General features: G+C 39.0%; 1 protein-coding gene across 2 annotated transcripts in view; it reads right to left on the minus strand.

The window, feature by feature from the left end:
* Positions 1 to 9,837: 9,837 nt before the first annotated feature.
* DYNC2I1 (dynein 2 intermediate chain 1) overlaps positions 9,838 to 19,492 on the minus strand; it is a 188,936-nt gene continuing 179,281 nt past the window's right edge. For both annotated transcript variants that reach the window (XM_049881681.1, XM_049881682.1), the window contains 2 exons: positions 13,564 to 13,831; positions 9,838 to 10,681 (listed from right to left, as the gene is read on the minus strand). In XM_049881681.1, coding sequence (XP_049737638.1) covers positions 13,657 to 13,831 — 175 coding nt within the window. In that variant the 3' untranslated portion in view covers positions 9,838 to 10,681; positions 13,564 to 13,656. The remainder of the gene's footprint in view (positions 10,682 to 13,563; positions 13,832 to 19,492) is intronic.

Here is a 19,492-nt window from a genome sequence, read left to right on the forward strand (position 1 = left end):
AGGTAGTTCTACTTAGCACTATAGGATCACTATAGAGTCACTATCAGTTGGCATCAACTCGATGGCAATAGGTTTGGTTTTGGTTTATAGACAGCTGATTTTGACAAAAGGTTGAAGTCCATTAAATGAGAAAGACACAGCCTCTTTAACAAATGGTGCTGGCAAAACTGGATACCATTTGCATAAAAATGAAACAAGACCCATGCCTAAGACCATAGACAAAAACTAATGGATCAAAGACCTAAATGAATGGATGCTTCACCAAAGAAGGCATTCAGATGGTTAACAAAGACATGAAGAGATGCTAGTGATCATTAGCCATTAGCGAGATGCAAATCAAAACTACAGTGGGTACCATCCCACCCTGGCAATAATGGTACTGATCAAAAAACAGAAAATAACAAATGTTGGTAAGGTTGCAGAAAGACTGGAACCTTATACTGCTGGTGGGAATATAAAATGGTGTAACCACTGTGGAAAATGGTATGCCACTTCCTTAAAAAGCTAGAAATAGAAATACTATATGATCCAGCAATCCCCCTCCTAGATATGTCTCCTAGCGAAATAAGAGCTGTGACAAGAATTGACATATGCACACCTATGTTCATTGCAGCATTATTCACAAGAGCAAATACATGGAAACAATCTAAATGCCCATCAATGGATGAAAGGATTAAAAAAAAAAAACTATAGCGCATACACACAATTGATTACTATGCAACGATAAAGGGTAATGATGAATCCACGAAACATCTCACAACATAGGTAAATTTGTAACATATTATGCTGAGTGAAATAACTCAATTATGAAAGGACAAATATTGTATGAGACCACTATTATAACCCCCACGTGTCTGTCAGTTGTCATACTGTGAGGGCTTGCACATTACTGCAATGCTGGCAGCTATGCCACCGGTATCCAAATACCAGCAGGGTCACCCATGGAGGACAGGTTTCAGCTTGAGCTTCCAGACTAAGATAGACTAGGAAGAAGGACCAGCAGTCTACTTCTGAAAAGATTTAGCCAGTGAAAACCTTATAAACAGCCACAGAATATTGTCTGATATTAATCCAGAAGATGAGCCCCTCAAGTTGGAAGGTACTCAAAAGATGACTAGGGAAGAGCTGTCTCCTCAAAGCAGAGTTGACCTTAATGGTGTGGATGAAGTCAAGCTTTTGGGACCTTTATTTGCTGATGTGGCATGATTCAAAATGAGAAGAAGCAGCTCCAAACATCCGTTAATAATCTGAACATGGAATGTACGCGATACCAACCTAGGAATCGTAAAGATACAGGCTGTTAATAGGAAGGATTCTATCCCTGGAAAATGACATCCTGCTTGGTAAAGTAGAGGGTCAGCAAAAAAGAAGACCCTCAATTAGATGGATTGACACAGTGGCTGCAACAATGGGCTTAAGTTTAACAACAATTGTGAGGACGGCACAGGACCAGTGTTTTGCTCTGCTGTACATAAGGTCACTATGAGTCCGAACCTAACAAGAACAACAACAGTGTTATAAATAGTTAAGAAAAGGCTTATACACAAAAAGAAACATTTTATGATGATTACCGGGGTGGGGGGGTGGGAGAGGAAAATCACTAACTAAAGAGTAGACAAGTTAACTTTGGTGAATGGAAAGGCAGTACATACAAAAATGGGGGAAGTCAATGCAATATAACCAAGACAATGGAAGACACTGAGAGGTACACAAGAATAAAAAGCAATGAAGGTAAATACTATAACATACACAATCCTGCAGCAACAGTAATGACAATAATTCATGATTGGATACACAAGTAGATAAGTATGCTGGATAGGTTTGGAAGGGTGTATGGGAGTAAACTCACGTGCATATATAGGTTTGGCTGTGGATATTTCTACATTCATATTTGTATGTGCTGCATCTATATTCATATACATAACAGAGCACTTATTCCGAGGTGCCTCTGGGTGGATTCTAACCGCCAACATTTAGGTTAATAGCCAAGTTCTCAATGATTTGGAAACTCTGGTGGCATGGTGGTTAAGAGCTATGGCTGCTAACCCTATGGGGCAGCTCTACTCTCTCCTATAGGGTTGCTATGAGTCGAAATTGACTCGACAGCAATGGGTTTGATTTCGGTTCTTAACCATTTGCAGCACCCAGTGACTCCTCTAACATGGTAAAAAAAAAAACCCTAATAAATAAGCTCTTAGTAACTTGCAAAATCCAAACAGAAAACTTTCCATATTTCCTATTGCCAAAACACATTTTCCTTAAGTTTACCCCTTATTTTTCAAAGGTGAACTGTTTGGCTTAAAACAAAGCACCTTAACAAGAAGTCATCCTCTGTACTGCATGAACCTGGAAGAGGACAATTGGGAAGGTTTTAACATCTCACGGAAAGGTGCCGAACGCACATAGACTTGCTGGGAAGTGCAATGGGAGAAACACTTGGGCAGCACAGTCTGTCCCTTCCTCCTCTACTCCAGGCCTCATCCTTTAGGGGGGGTTATGTAAATAGGAACTGCAGGGAAGCCCAAATTCGATTCATTTAGAAGTTTATTTTGTCTTCTGCATGAGAAAGGGAGAAAAGAATTTTCTTTAGCTTCAGGTAAGGTTGACTTAGCTCTCGTTCCTGGCCTTCTCCACCCAACTAATAACATACGTTCCTGGCCTTCTCCACCCAACTAATAACATACAGGTTTAAAAACTTTCAATAAAGATGTTTTCCTGACCAACATTGTACTATTTCTATATTACTATATTGCTACATGGATTCAGCACTTGGGAATTTAAGCATAAAGATACTTTTTACCAGAATTTAAAAAAAAAAAATGATGCCTTTTAATTAAAAAATTTCTTTGTGCCTAACAAGTGGTACATTCCAGTTATTTGAATTTGTTTTCCTCATTATCAACTTGTAAAGGTATAATTAAAGTTGAGTAATTAGAATTCCAAATTATTTCTGATGGTATCGTAGCTTCCTAGGGGTTGTTTTTGTTTGGAGTTGGTCGATTTGTTTATGGTTTTCTATTCTCATAGGTTTTTATGCAGAGAGACCACATAAACCATGTTCAGACAATGGGTTACCTACAAATGATAGAACAACCTACTCACTCATGCTTATACTTCCCACTTCATCACAGCTAACAGGGAAATTTTCTTTCTTTCCTCCTAAACTTTTCTTTTTCAGACATAAAAACCACAGAGTCACCCCTCTTGGAAGTAGATAGGTCCATAGAAATCAATAGCTTTTTGCTTTACAGAGCAAAAAAAATCCTCAGAGAGGTGAAATGACTTACCAGTGACCACAAAACCAGTCACTTTTGGAGAAAGGTAACTATTTATGCAAAGCAATTTCTATTCTGAATGATGTAGGTAAAACTCTGTGAAGTGGTGAGTCTCAAACTTTGCATAGCTCATTCTACCTTGTTAGGGCAAAGGCCTCAAGGACCGGTTGTCCAAATCAACAACTGCCAAACCTCACAGTCACTCACCAGAGAAATAGGGAACTTTTCCTTTGAAGCCCTTATCCCAGTTACATTGATATCGTTATTCATGTGATTATTTTTTTAATGTCTCTCCCTGTTCAATAGGTAGACTCCAAAAGGAGGAAACAGTGTATCTTACTCACCAATGTATGCTCAGTCCCTATCACTGTGACTGGCCTATGTTAAGTACTTTATGAATGTTTCTTGAATAAGGGAATGAATGCCTAAAGTGTGTGTCAGAAAATCTAAGAATTGTAAAGATACAGGCTCTTAATAGGAAGGATTGTATCTAAATTGTGGTATTTTTAAGTATTTAATTTCAATACCTATCAGAAAAAGGAGTCCCTGGGTGGTGCAAATGGTTAAGTTCTCAACTATGAGCCGAAAGGTTGTTCATTCAAACCCACCCAGAAGCACCTTGGAAGACAGGCCTGGCAATCTGCTTCCAAAGGGTCACAGCCTTGATAACCCTATGGAGCAGTTCTACACTGCACCCATGGGGTCACCATGACTTAGAATCAACTCAATGGCAACTAACAACAATAACATCAGAAACAGAATATCCTTTATATATAAAAAAAAGTGATACTCCCTCTTTATGAAATATGGAGAATCCCTCCCCTTGAACCTGAAAAAGATTATATAACTGTGGATATTTTAAAAAATAACATTCTTTGAAGAAAGCTTTTAACCATATTACTTCTTACAAAGTTGTTTGGGTTTGGAATTCTAAATGCATCTCTTTGTCTGCAAGTAATCTCTAAAACAAAGTGAAAATCTTAAGTACTTAGGAATTAGAAGAACTGCTGACTGCTGCCACCTTGTGGCAAGTTTTGTTATACTTTGCATTACCTTTTATAATCATACTTGGCTAGTTTTTTTTCCTCTAAATATATAGCAAAGTAATGAGCATATTAATAGCTGGCACAAGAGTTCCTCTTAGGGGAGGAATTGTCTAAGCATTAGAATAACCATTAATAAGCCATGTAGCATGAGGAAGATGAGGATCTAGGGACATACTGCACACACACACACACCTGGACAACAAAAAATTCATGACTTTTCTTGAACCCATGAGAGTGCTGAGGCAGTGGGGCAACCAAGTGTCCTAAAATCCTGGGAGAGACAGGCAACTTCAGGAAGAAATGAGATACAAGCACAAGCATACGTAGGGTGATGCAACTATTTAAATTAGTTGGCAAGTATATACCCATAGGAGGGTGAAGCCTCTGGGGACAGAAACATATGGAGAGTCCATACCCTCTTACAGGATTTTTCTCCCTGAACCTGCCAGGCACTCCCAGAAAAAGACTGCAAGATTCCTGAGAAAGTCACCCTCATGGTACAGAACTAGGGAAGAGAACAAGAGCTGCTATAGGAGGAGCATGGCCCTGTGCTGGGACCCTTCCCCTATCTCCCGTCAGAGCAAAGACTTAATCTGTTGGGAGAAGGGTCACACACTGTCACCATAGGGCACTTATGAAAAACCCTTGTAGGTGGGGGGAAAGAAATTCACTGAAAAAAGGTCAGGAGCAAAAAGAAGATCACACCCCTGGGACACAGAAATGGAGACTGCCAAAGACTAAGGCTTAATCAGAACTACTGAGAATCTCCACCCCTTCTCAACAGCAGGCCAATGAGCATCATATAACAAGTGGTTCAGTGAAAAGAAGACCTAAAGCTGAAAATAAAGCAAACAGCCAGAAAAAGAAAACCCTCTGACAAATAAGCTCCCACCCTAAACCCAAGGTATCACTAGAGGAATCTGAAACAACAACAAACTTTAACCCAGGCCAAGTCCTAATTAGATTAATTCAAACCCCCACATGAAAGGTCTAAGAGAAAGAAAGGGATGGCCATTTCCAGGCCATAAAAACAACTTTTTACCTCAGTCTCTACTGTTCTACATAAGATGTCAGCTTTCAACAAAAAATTAAGAAGCATACAAAGAAACATAAAAAAGCCATACTCTTTTTTCCCAAGAGACAAAGCAACCATTAGAGCTAGACACAGATATGGCACAGATGTTGGAAAATTTGACAAGAAATTAAAAAAAAAAAAACGTGATTGATATGTTAAAGTCATTAATGAAAAATGTGAACAATATGCAAGATAAGATGGGTAATTTCAGCTGAGAGATGAGAACTACAAAAAAAAAAAAAGAATTAAATGGGAATGCTAAAAATGAAAAACAGAAACAGATAAAGGATGCCTTTAATAGGCTCATCAGTAGACTGAACTGAACACAGCTGAGGAAAGAATCAGCGAACCTGAAGACAGGTCCATTGAAATTACCCAGGTGGAAACAGAAAAAGAAAAAAAAAAAAATTAAAAGTAGGAAAGAATATCCAAGACCTGTGGAAACAATATCAAATAGTCTAACATATGCATTATTGAAAGTCTGGAAGGAAGATAGAAAGAATAGGCAAGAGGAAATATGTAAAGAAATGATGGCTGAGAAAATTCCAAAAATAACAATAGACACCAAACCACAGATTCAAGCAGCTCAGAGAACACAATATAGGATAAATACCAAACCCCCCCCAAAAAGAAAAAAATAGAAAATAAAAAGAAGAGAAAATCCCACATATTATACCCACATCATCCTCAAACTAATGATAACAAATGACAAAGAGAAAAATTTTAAAGGTAGCCAGGTTAAAAAAAAAAAAAAAAACTATGTCTATAAGAACAAAGATAAGAAATAAAGACTTCAGAAACTATACAAGCTAGATGACAATGGAGCGTCATCTTTAAAGTGCTAAAGAAAAATCTCCCAACTCAGAATCCCGGTAAAAGTCTCTTGTATCAGTGGCTACCAGAGAAAGGCAGGAATGGGAAAGGGCGAGTTCTTGCTTAAGAAGCACCGAGTTTCTGTTAAGGTTGGTGAAAATATTTGGAAACTGATCATGGTGATGATTCCACAACTTGGTGAACATGACTGAACTGTACATGTAAAAAGTGTTGAAATGGCAAATGTTTTGTGATGTATATTTTTACCACAAAACATATACATAATAGATGTAGAAAAATTATCTTTTAAAAGTAAAGGCAGTTAATAGAGACTTCCTTAGACAAACAAAACCTATGGGAATTTATTCCCGGCAGATTTGTTGTTGTTTGGTGTTGAGTTGGTTCCAACTCATAGCAACCCTATTTACAACATAATGAAACACTGCCTGGTCCTGCCCCATCCTCACAATCATCGTTAAGCTTGAGCCCATTGTTGCAACCACTGTGTCAATCCATCTCGTTGAGGATTTTTCTCTTTTTCGTTGACCCTCTACTTTACCAAGCATGATGTCCTTCTCCAGGGACTGATCCTTTCTGATAACATGTCCAAAGTATGTGAGACGAACTCTCACTATCCTTGCTCTAAGGACCATTCTGGCTGTACCTCTTTCAAGACAGATTTGTTTGTTCTTTTGGCAGTCTGTAGTATATTCAATATTCTTCCCCAACACCGTAATTCAAAGGCATCAATTCTTTCATTGCCCAGCTTTCACATGCATATGAGGCAACTGAAAACATCAGGCACACCTTAGTCCTTAAAGTGACTGCTTTGCTTTTTAACACTCTGTCTTTTGCAGCAAATTTGCCCAATGCAATGTGTTTGATTTCTTGACTGCTGCTTCCATGGGTGTTGATTATGGATCCAAGTAAAATGAAATCCTTGACAACTTCAGTCTTTTCTCTGTTAATCGTGATGTTGGTTATTGGCCCAGTTGTGAGGGCTTTTGTTTTCTTTATGCTGAGGTATAATCCATACTGAAGGCTGTGGTCATTGATCTTCATCGGTAAGTACTTCAAGTCCTCTTCACTTTCAGCAAGAAAGGTTGTGTCATCTCCATGTTGCAGGTTGTTAATGAGTTTTCCTGCATTGCAGTTACTAAATGGATGGAAGAAAGAAGATACTAATGGGGGGGGGGGGTGCTCTTTTTTTCTTTCTTTTTTTTTTTTAAAGAGTTAGTTCTTCTGGTGAGGGCAACATAGGCTTGTTTCTAAAACACGGGCCCAGAATAGGAGAGGACTGAAGACAGGCAGGCTTGCTCAATTGCCTAGGTGTCACGGCACTTTTCAATCCAGGTCCAGTAATCTTCTAATTAGTAGAAATTACTTCTGCATTAGTGGAATCCTTTTTGGTAGTGTTTTGTCCCCTTCTGCTTCTTGCTGAGTATTTTAGTTGGAATTTGGAGGCACTAATAATTGATAAGCCAAAGGCCATTTTGATCTACAGGTCCCCTGAAGTTAAATTTTCAAGGTAGGCTTTGAATATATTGAGGACACTGAGCCTTGGTGGCATGGTAGTTAAGCGCACGACTGCTAACCGAAAGGTCAGTGGTTCAATCCACCAGCTGCTCCGTGGGAGAAAGTTGTGGCAGTCTGCTTCTGTAAAGATTTACAGCCTTGGAAACCCTATGAGGTAGTTCTACCCTGTCCTGTGAGTCAGAATCAGCCCAGCAGCAGTGTGTTTTGAGCATTTACACATAACTGAGCGCAATAGAGGACCCCAAGTTTAAATAATGTTGGAGCCATATTTATACTCACATCCTGACTCCAGTTTAGGTCAAATGAAAGTTCACAATTAAGGATATCCGGAGAAGAGGGTAGTAGAGGAGGACAGAGCTATTGAGGGGACCGGCCTCTGGCTTCCAGAAACAAAAATCTCTATATTCCATTATATTAAGGAATCCTGGTGGTGCAGTGGTTAAGCACTTGACTGCTAACTGAAAGGTCAGTGGTTTGAACTGATCAGCTGCAGTACACGAGAAAGATGTAGCTCTGCTTTTGTAAAGATTACCAAACCAAACCCATAGCTGTTGAGTCTATTTCAACCCATAGCAACCCTATAGAACAGAATAGGCTGTAAATCTTTACAGAATCAGACTGCTGCACCTTTCTCCTGTGGCTGTAAAAGTTACAGACTTGGAAACTCTATGGGGCAGTTCTACTCTGTCCTACAGTGTTGCTATGAGTTGGAATTGACTTGATAAATAGTCTTGTTATACACACACTGAGTATATCTCATTATATTAATATATTACTCCGATATTATTCTGTCTGAATTATTAAGAAAAGCTACACTATCACCTCATTCAATTGCCATTCCTTCATTTATTCACTATTTACTAAGAGCCTACCATGTGCCAGGCACAGCACTAAGCACCCAGAAGACAATGGTAAGCAAAAGCAGACAAGAATTCTGTCCTAATAGAGCTTTCAGTCTAGTGAGGGAGCTAGATAGCAATAAAATAATTACGCAAATAAACTATACACACGAAGAAAGTAATTTGTTTTATTTTATTTATACATACGTTATAAATGTTCTTGAAAGAAAAGCGGTTTCTAAATAACAGAGATGAGACCAACAAAATTAAAATTGTTGCCTGCACTTGTAAGAAAATGCTAAAATATTATTTACAGGGAGCACAAGCTTTATTTTGTCTAAGTGCAAAGGATGAAATGCAACAAAACGAATGGAGCTGGAGCCCCTGGAGACTCCCTGAGTGGGACTTCTAAGCAGAAACTTCACTGAATTTAAGTCCATCATGTTGTGAGTTAAATGGAAAATCCACAAAGGTAAAGCTTATAGGAATATAGAAGTGGTCTTTTGTGCTGTTTAGTCTCTCTTTCTGTGTCTGTTTTTATCAATCTATGAAATACTGATTTTTTGTTTAAACTAGAGGCTGTATAATGACCCAATCTGTTTTCTGTTTTGTTTATTTTCTGAAGATGGCCTAGATGTCACCAACTTTCAGAAAGCAAGCATTCGTAATTAGACCTATAATATGTGGGGTTGCGGGAGGTGAAGGAGAGCTTATTCCTAAGGCGAGGTGGCAGGATACAAACCTTGTGGGGCTGAGTCTTCCTGGTGGATGAGAGATGTGGGATAAATCGTTTGGCTTTTTGGATTTTGCTTTGTCTGTGACATTCATACTTCTTTATGGCTAACAAAAGAACTGATCAATAGGACTTCAAAAACCGTGAAAAGAAAGCATTCTGACGACATTATAAAACTGGATGCTTATGTAGGTTAATAAATGATGTAGAAAGACACACTGTCAAAGAGGTGGCATCTGGTTGATGAAAACAACAGAGAAGTGGGTCAGGAACAATATGCATGACTTCAAAAGACTATAGCCCAAAACAACCAAGTGCTTTAAGCACTGTGCCACCAGGGCTCTTACACACAGCTTATGGGTCACGAAATAAATGGAATTTGTTTTTTGAACATTTTATTGTAAGTAAAATTTACAGAGCAAATTAGTTTCCCATTCAACAATTAATACAGTTTGTTTTGTGGTATTGGTTGCAATCCCTGAATATGTCAGCACCCACCCCCTTCCTCCCTGGGCTCCCTGTGTCCATTTGTCCAGCTTTCTTGCCCTACAGTCCTTCCGAACTTTTGCCCTTTAGGTCCAGTATAGCTGATTGTTCTGAGGCGTACATTCCTCACTGGTGTTATTGTTCATTTTATAGGCCTGTCTATTGTATGGCTATAATATGATCTCTGGGAGTGATTTCAGTTCCAAGTTTGAAGGATGTCTAAGGGCCATAGTCCTGGGGGTTCCACCAGTCTCTATCAGACCAGGAAGTCTGGTCTTATTTATGAGTTTGGATTTTGTTCTACGTTTCTCTCCTTCTGTCCATGACCTACTATTGTGGCCCTGGTCAGCGTGGTCGGTAGTGGAGACCATGTTCAGGTTGTCCATTAGTCCTCTGAACTAATTGTTACCTTGAGTCTTTGGTTTTCTTCACTCTTCTTTGCTCCAGCCAGGAAGAGATCAATTATCGTATCTTAGAAGGCCACTCACCAGCTCTTAAGATCCCAGTTACTACTCACCAAGGTAGGATGTAGAACATTATCTATATGGGTTCATGCACCAATTGACCTCGATGTCCCCCAAGACTATGGTCCGTAGTCCTCAAACTCAGTATCTTAGCCCCAGAAAATAAATGGAAATTTTAACAGACGAAAAAAGAGGGGTAATCTCAAAGGCAGAGGTTTAGGATCACGGAAACTTTCCAAGTGGTACACAGCATGAAGAGTTTTAAGGAAATTAATTTCCAGTTCCTTAACTACAATGTGTAGGCTTCACTAAAATTGATCTGAGAATGACTCTTCTCTCACTTTTACAGAAGAATGACTTGCCTCTCGCTCATCCCGATCTCCCTAGAGTGCATTCATCCAGTGCAAAATCCACCTGAGTAACAAATTCAAAACATAGGGGTTAGTACTGAGAAGCATGAAGACTTCAAAAACTGTATAATGGATCCATCTGCAAGTCAATGGTCTCCAATCTTTGCATTCATCAAAACTGAAGGTGGACTTTATTGAGTCATCAGGTGATGTACCATTAAAAATAATTATTGGTGATAAATCCCTGTGATTTTGGGTATAATGACTCAGGTATTTGAGGAATTCAGTGGTGCTACTATAACGAAAAGGAGCCCTGGTGGCACAGTGGTTAAGTGCTTGGCTGGTAACTGAAAGATCAGTGGCTCGAACACACCAGCTACTCTGAGGAAGAAAGATGTGGCAGTCTGCTTCCATAAAAAATTACAGCCTTGGAAACCCTATAGGACAGCTCTACTCTGTCCTATAGGGTTGCTCTGAGTCGGAATCAACTCGACAGCAATGAGTATTGTGACAAAACACCTTGATTCCCTTGTACTTGTTTATGGAGCAATTTCAAAGACCTAACTCCAAGCAAATTACCTCCCAGGTGATAAATGGATCAAATGAAAGTAAGATGAGTAAAAAAAAAAACCCACTGCTATCAAGTCAATTCCGACTCTTAGCGACCCTATGGGACGGAGGAGAACTGCCCACTAGAGTTTCCAAGGAGCACCTGGCAGATTTGAACTGACGACCTCTTGGTTAGCAGCCGTAGCACTTAACCACTACGCTACCAGGGTTTCCGTAAGATGAGTAAGACTGTGGAAACACTGTTGATAATATTTCAGAATTTATGGCTACCAAAACACAGAAAAGGTACCAAAAAAGAGGGACAAATATTACGTCTAATTTTAAATAAAATGGAATCTGAAAGCTAAAAACCAAATAATGTCAATCTTTAAATATTCTAGAACCAATTATTAAGCAGGTTGCAAATGAGGAAAAACTACCCAATGATTCAACACGGATTCACTAAGAACAAGTGAGCTCGTCCCTCTTTTTTGATGTAATTATAGATGATGCGTTCTATGAAGCTGCAGAAGGATAGGAATCAAATTTCAGTCCCTTGTTTAACAAATATTTGTTAAGTATCTACTTAAGTACCAGGCACTGTAGTAGGTGCTTGGAATTCAGTAATGAGCAAGAGAGATAAAATCTGTTCCAAAGAAAAAAAAAAAAGAAGTATCTGTTCTTATGAAACTTAAGAGAAGGGATGGATGAGATGGAGGACAGGATTAAGATTCAGAAATTATCTAAGAGATTAGAAACAAACCAACTGTTGGAATATTTTACTGTTGTCAGTAGGGATCTTGGCAAACCAGTGTGTATGTATGTCTGTGCACATACACGTGTACATGCTTGTATGTGCCTAGAAAAACTCTGGACAGACATGTATGATGCCGAGCCTCTGGAGGGTGGAATCAGAAGACAGCGTAAAGCGGTGTTAACTTTCACTTCATATACTATTCTGTTTAAATCGTTTTTATAACATTCAGGTAGGGGTTTTTTGATAGTTTTAAAATGGTAATACTGAAAAATAAAGGGAAAAAATGTTGAGTGCCTCTAAGGTACCTAGAAAAAAAAGTAACATGAGAAGATAATATTTAATCTGGGTAAGATTCAGGGGAAGGAGGATTGCATGGTGGCCCGTTAAACATCTGAGGTCAGCGCTCATGTCGGGGCTGGAATGGGCCAACTTTGTGTTGCACTGCTTCCCCTGGCAGAACTCAATTAAATCCAGTAGAAGAAAAACCCTTCCCCCTGTGGCATGAATAGCACGAGTTGCCTCCCAGAGCAGTTAATACCTCGTCACTGGGTAAACGCTGTCAGGAGGAAATGTCAGAAGCATTCAGTGGGCATCAGATGAGATGTAAAACTAGATGGTCTTGCAGACGCCTTGCAGTTATGATTCTCCAGTTCTAAGATGGAACTTTATAGGAGCTGAATAAATGGAAGCTACTTTGTGACCCAAGAAGAAGGTTTAATCGTGCTTGTCTTTTATTCTGCATAGATTCCTATGTTTATAAAAAGCTAACTGTGCTATATATAACATTCTAGGAAAGGGGAGAGGATAAAGGGAAAGGAAGCAGAGTGTTAATAAATGCCATCCTGCACTTCAAGAGGGGACCTTTTTCATGACCTCACCTCAAGAATTTATCTTTATATCCCTATTACAATTGAGTTGCTAAATTCAAAGGGAATATATTTACTTGCACTATTTCTGTATAAGGAACCCTGGTGGTGCACTGGTTAAGAGCTACAGCTGCTAACCAAAAGGTCGGCAGTTCAAATCAACCAGCTGCTCCTTGAAAACCCTATGGGGCAGTTCTATTCTGTCCTATAGAGTTGCTACGAGTCAGAATAGACTCGATGGCAATAGGTTTTTTTGGTTTTATTTCTGTATAAAGACTATTTTTAATACCAAGTCATAATGTGAAATGCGTGTCACTTGACTAAATGGATGACATTCAAATAATGCCAAAGGAAGGTGCCAAAGGAAATTTTCAGGGAAACACAGAGGTCATTTCAACTGAGTAATTCCTTTTAATTTAGACTTGTGCTTATATTATATATTTTTATGTAAGACTAAGAAAATAGTTTATTAAAATACATCTTTGTGGTGGACTGCTTAAAATCTAATAATAAATCTGGCAATAATACCTTAAATATTTGAAAAATATTTAATAAAAATAACTAGAAATAGTCTCATAAAACAGTATATTGGACATGACTCTGTATTTCCTTTGAAGTTTAGCATATACCAAAACATTCATTTGTTTCTGTTAAAAAATACTGATTTATTTAGTGGGCATACTGAAGGAAACATTCTTGTAAAATAAATTATGTACAGAATATATATATTCTATATACATAAATATACATGCACACAGATGTAAAAGTATACACCTTGTAATTGTATCTTTTAAATTTGGGTCATTACATGAAAGTCCTCTCTATAACGCCCAGTTATCTTTCATGATAAAGCAGTTTTTCCTCTTTCTACAGGGCCTCCTGTAAAAGCAAACGTAGCCGCTTCTGCTCATCTTCCACTGGTGATGACCACTTCCTGTTCAAGTACTGAATGTCAATGTTCCCAGAGGTTCTGGCTAGTACTAGGGCAAGGAAGCTGCTGTTGGTCTTTTCCGGTTCACCCATCACAGTCATCACTACCAGCCTAAAAACAAGAGAATTCAGGTAAGTGGACACACATGGAACTTTGCATCATTTTTGAGTCTTCCAAACTATCCATCTTCCAAGTGAGGCGTGAAATAGAAGAGAAATTCTGCAGTGATTTAATAGTCAAAAATGAAAAGCTAGACCAGAAGTAAGTGTATAAAAAGCTATAGAAAAGTGTTTTGAATACATGTTTCTGCACTTTAGAAGTTTGCTTACAGGCTGGTTTGTGATGGTTGTGGTATGGATGAGTTGCTTTAAGATGGCCATGACGGGATCTGATGTCATTTTCCTGAAGACAGTAGGATAATAATCATCTCCTCTTTCTCTCACCTTTCAGCTCAAGAGTAAATAATCTTTCAACGTGAATTTTCAAGATGGTCACCTTTCTTTGAGAATGTCCAGGAGAGCTCAACAATTTGGGCAGGCTCCTCTCCTGTACCCCACAGCCTTGAAAATCTTGGTCCCCAGCCATTCATCTTCTGTCCTGCCCATTCCTCCCCAGGTGATCTCTTCCACATCCATGTCTTCAAGTAAACGTCAAAACACTCAAATCTGTCTCCAGTCTAGGCTTAGTTCTACACCTATATATTTAACTTCCTGTTGTACTTCTCCACTTGGGTACATTACAGGCACATCAGGACTTACTCTTCACCTGTAAATGTTCTCCAGTATCTCCCTCCTGGTGAATGGCAACTCCATCCATTCATGGAAATGCCCATGTGAGAAACCTAGGAGTCATCCTGGATACCTACTTGTATCTTACTCCTACACTCCATCAATTACTGGCCTAGTCAATTGTACTTCTTAATAACTCTCCCTCCACACTACTATTCCCTTAGCTCACTCAGGTCCTCATCATTTCTCTCTGATTACTACAGCAGTTTCCTGATCAGTCTCTCTGTCTCTAATCTTATCCCTTTCATACTGCTGACAGAGGCTTTTAAAAACACACATCCAATTTTTACCTTACCCCTACTTTTGATGCTTCCTATTATCAATAGGAAAATGTCTTGTCTTTTTCATATGGCATATAAAGCTCTACATGCCGCGGACTCAACATCTAAATCCTAATTCTTACACTTCTATCCCAACCATTCCACAGTGTTTGCAGCTCCTGGACTGGCCACCATGCCTGCGGCATGCTGTTCCCTCCTCTAAGAACACTCCTTTCACCCTTTTCACCTGATTAACTTTTATTTATTCTTTAAAACACAGCTCAGTGTCATCACCCCCAGAAGCCTTCCATGATCCCTTGCCTATTCTAATTTGGGTCAGAAACCCCTCATCAGTATTTCCATAGCTTCCTGGGAATATCTCCATCATAGCACTTTTCACATGATTTTAATAATTATTAATAGTACTAATTAATTAATAATCACCACCAGGAGGAAAGAAATGACTAACTCCAATGCCTACCTCAATGCCTACCACTTTCCTTTCCCTGTCTTAACCTAAAATGATTAAAGAAAGCTGGTTGGTGTCTGTCAGGCATTGAGCAGGCACTTACTGATTTTTGGTGGGATCAGTGACTGAGAGTAGGGCAGAAGTAGTGAGTACCCTCAAGGGACACGGCAGTGAAAGACACAATAGTCACAGGGGGTGGGGAATCACCTGTGCCTGCAAGCACCTGCTTGCTATGTTAATTTTAAGAGCTATTAATGTTCCACAATTGTAAAGTCTGCTCCTACAACCCAAATATCTACAACAAACTCCTAGACTTAAATGTAAAGAAAAACAGAAAATAATGAAATTTAAAGCTGTGCTAAAATAAACAATTTTTTTTTTCAAATAATAAGATACTTCAGCACTTCCTGTGCCATACCACTTCTTTAAGTTATGAAAGTCCACCTTGAGAGGGACCTGGGAGAGCATGGACCTGGGCAGAAGCAACAGGATGCCTCAATGGGCCACCAAGGCAATTACCAGGCAGCGCAGAATCAAAGGGACTACAGAATCATCTGGCACACAACCAGCCAGGTGCAGGCCAGGCCAACAATGCACGTGGGAAACTGATCTATCCTGAGAGCTTAGAGGAATTTAGCTGAACAAGTTCCCAATGAAGCAGTTCATTTAAACAGATATTTACCCTATACCTACCCATGGGCCACCTGCTATGGAGAAGTTATAACAGCATTATTCAGGGAGAGAGGAGAAGTGTGAGAAGCTCTCATTAGACAACTAAAGGAGCAAACCACAAAATATGAAAAGTAGTCAGAATTTTCACTAGTTACTTAATATTTTACTGCTGTTCATTTACTGGTATAAAAAATAAGCAAAGTTTAATTGCTACAAACTTGGAAAAATCAGTAATGGATGACAAACATTAATGGTGCTCCTGGCAATAGGTCTGTGCAGCTAAGCCTGGTGAGCAAGATGAATATAGTTCATGGATAAAGCATGTCTAGAATAAAAACAACATTTAAAACAGATGCATAAACACTGGTTAGTGTACTATCACCGGTAAATTTTTAAACATGATCTTCAGATTTGTAAGCTGGACAGAATACAAGTGAAGAGGGCAGAAAACAAAAACAAAATTCTCAGTTCAATATTCTGTTCATATTGAAACACTCATTACAAATGACTTTTTCTTTTCGTGAATTAGGTGAATGTTTACATAGCAAATTAGTTTCTCATTAAACAGTTAATGCACAAATTGTTTTGTAATACTGGCTGCCAATCCCGCGATGTGTCAACACTCTCCCCTTCTTCACCCTAGATTCCCTGTTGCCATTCGTACAGTTTTCCTGTTCCTTCCTGACTTCTCGTCTTTGCTTTTGGGCTGGTGTGCCCATTAGTCTCCTATACATGAATAACTATGAAGCGCATTCCTCATGTGTGTTATTGTTGGCCCTATAGGCCTGTCTTATCTTCGATTGTAAGACTGAGCCTCAGGAGTGACTTCAGTACTGAGTTAAAAGGGAGTCCCGTGGCCACATTCTTGGGGTTTCTGCAGTCTCTCTCAGACCAGCAAGACTGGTCTGGGCACGTGTGTGTGATTTTGAATTTTATTCTACATTTTTCTCCAGCTCTTTCCAGGACCTCTATTGTGATCCCTGCCACAGCAGTCGGGGGAAGTTACCAGGCACCATCTAGTTGTCCTGGGCTCAGACTGGTGCAGGTTGTGGTAGTTGTGGTCCATTAGTCCTTCGGACTAATCTTGTGTCTTGGCATACTTCATTCTCCTTTGCTTCAGCCGGATGGGACAAGTATATGTATCTAAGATGGCCGCTTACAGGCTTTTAAGACCCCAGTAGCTACTCACCACAGTCAGATGTAGAACGCTTTCTTTATAAATCATGTTATGCCAATTGAGCTAAGTGTCCCCTGAGACCACGGCCCCCAGCTCTCAGCCGAGTAGCTTGGTCTATTGGGACGTATGTGTCTGTGAAGCTCCTAAAACTTTGCCCTGGTCAAGTTGTGCTGACTTCCCCAGTATTGTGTACTGTCTTACCCTTCACCCAAGTTACCACTTGTCTACAATTCAGTGTTTTTCTTTTCCACCACTCCCCTTCCTCCTAATCATCAAAGATTGTTTCTTTCTGTGTGGAAACATTTTCCTGTGTTTTTACAATAGTGGTCTCATACAGTATTGGTCCTTTTGTGATTGACTTATTTCACTCAGTATAATGCCCTTCAGATTCATCCCAGTTGTGAGATGTTTTACAGATTCATTGTTCTTTATCATTGTGTAATATTCCACAGTGTGTATGTACCATAGTTTATCCATTCATCTGTTGTTGGACACTGAGGTTGTTTCCACCTTTTGGCCATTGTGAATAATACTGCAATGAATGTAGGTGCACGTATGTTTATTCTGTGACAGCTCTTATTTCTCTAGGATATATTCCTAAGAGTGGGATTGCTGGATCGTATGGTATTTCTATTTCTAGCTTTTTAAGGAAGTACCACATTGTTTTCCAAAATGGCTGTACCATTTTGCATTCCCAGAGATGCATAAAACTTCAAAGCTTCCTGCAACCTCTCCAACATTTGTTATTTTCTTTTTTTTCATTCGTGTCAGTAATGTGGGAGTGAGATGATATCACATTGTAGTTTTGATTTGCATTTCTCTAATGGCTAATGATTGCAAGCATTTCCTCATGTGTCTTAGCCACCTGGAGGTCTTCTTTGGTGAAGTGTCTGTTCATGTCCTTCGGCCATTTTTAGCTGGATTATTTGTCTTTTTGTTGTAGAGGTGTTAGATTTTCCTACAGATTTTAGAGATACATAATAGCCAAAAATTTCTTCCCAGTGTGTAGGTTCTCTTTTTACTCTTGAAATCTTTTGATGAGCAAAACTGTTTAATTTTTAGGAGATCCCATTTATCTATCCTATCTTCTGGTGTTTGTGTATTGTTAGTTATGGTTTGTATGCTGTTTAGTTATGCTGTATATTAGGGATGCTAGTGTTGACCTTATTTTTCCTTCCATGATCTTTATAGTTTTTGGTTTTATATTTAGGTCTTTGACCCCTTTTCAGTTAGTTTTTGTGTATGGTGTGAGGTATGGGTCCTGTTTCTGAGGTCACGTAGTGTGAGGCCTCCTACTTTGTTCTTTTTTTTACGGATGGACATTCCAGTGCCATTTGTTAAAAAGACTGTCTTTTCCCCCATTAATGGCCTTTGACAAAGATCAGGTGACCACACATGGATGGATTTACATCTGGGTTCTTGATTCTGTTCAATTGGTCAACGTGTCTGTCATTGTACCAGTACCAGGCTGTTTTGACTACTGTGTAGTAGGTTCTGAGGTCAGGTAGTGTGAGGCCTCCTATTTTGTTCTTTTTCTTCAATAATGCTTTACTTATCTGGGATCTCTTTCCTTTCCATATAAAGTTAATGATTAGTTTTTCCATCTCGTTGTAGAATGCTATTGGTATTTCGGTGGGGATTGCATTGCATTTGCAGATAGCTTTGAGTAGAATTGACATTTTCACAACGTTGAGTCTACCTATACATAAGAATGGTATGTTTTTCCATTTATGTAGGTCTCGTTTGGTTTCTTACAGTAGTGACTTGAGGTTTTCTTTGTATTACATGCCTGGCTAGATTTATTCCAAAGTATTTCACTTTTTTAGGAGCTATTATAAATGGTATCATTTTTCTGATTCCCTTTTCAATATTAGTGTATAGGAATCCAACTAATTTTTGTGTGTTTAGCTTTTATCCTGCTACTCTGCTAAATCCATTAGTTCCAGTAGTTTTCTTGTGGAGTCTTCAGGGTTCTCTATGTATAGTATCATATCATCTGCAATAGGGATAGTTTTACTTCTTCCTTACCAGTTTAAACCAGTTTGGATGCCCTTTATTTCTTTTTCTTCCCTTATTGCTCTAGCTAGGAATTTCAAGCACAATGTTAAGTAGGAGTGGTGATAAAGGGCATCCTTGTCTTGTTCCTGTTCTGAAGAGGAATGTTTTCATTCTCTCTCCACTGAGAACAATGTTGGCTGTTTGTTTTGTATAGATATTCTTTATTACATTGAAGAATTTTCCTTCTATCCCTATCTTATTGAGAGTTTTTATCAGGAATAGGTGTTGGACTTTAAGGAATGCCTCTTCTGTGTTGACTGAGATGACCATGTGATTCTTTTGTCTTATTTTTGTGGTGGATTATGTGGATTGATTTTCTAATGTTGAACCATCCTTGCATACCTGGTA

This window comes from Elephas maximus, chromosome 4 (assembly GCF_024166365.1).
Source record: "Elephas maximus indicus isolate mEleMax1 chromosome 4, mEleMax1 primary haplotype, whole genome shotgun sequence".
In the NCBI taxonomy this organism is placed as follows: Eukaryota; Metazoa; Chordata; class Mammalia; order Proboscidea; family Elephantidae; genus Elephas; species Elephas maximus.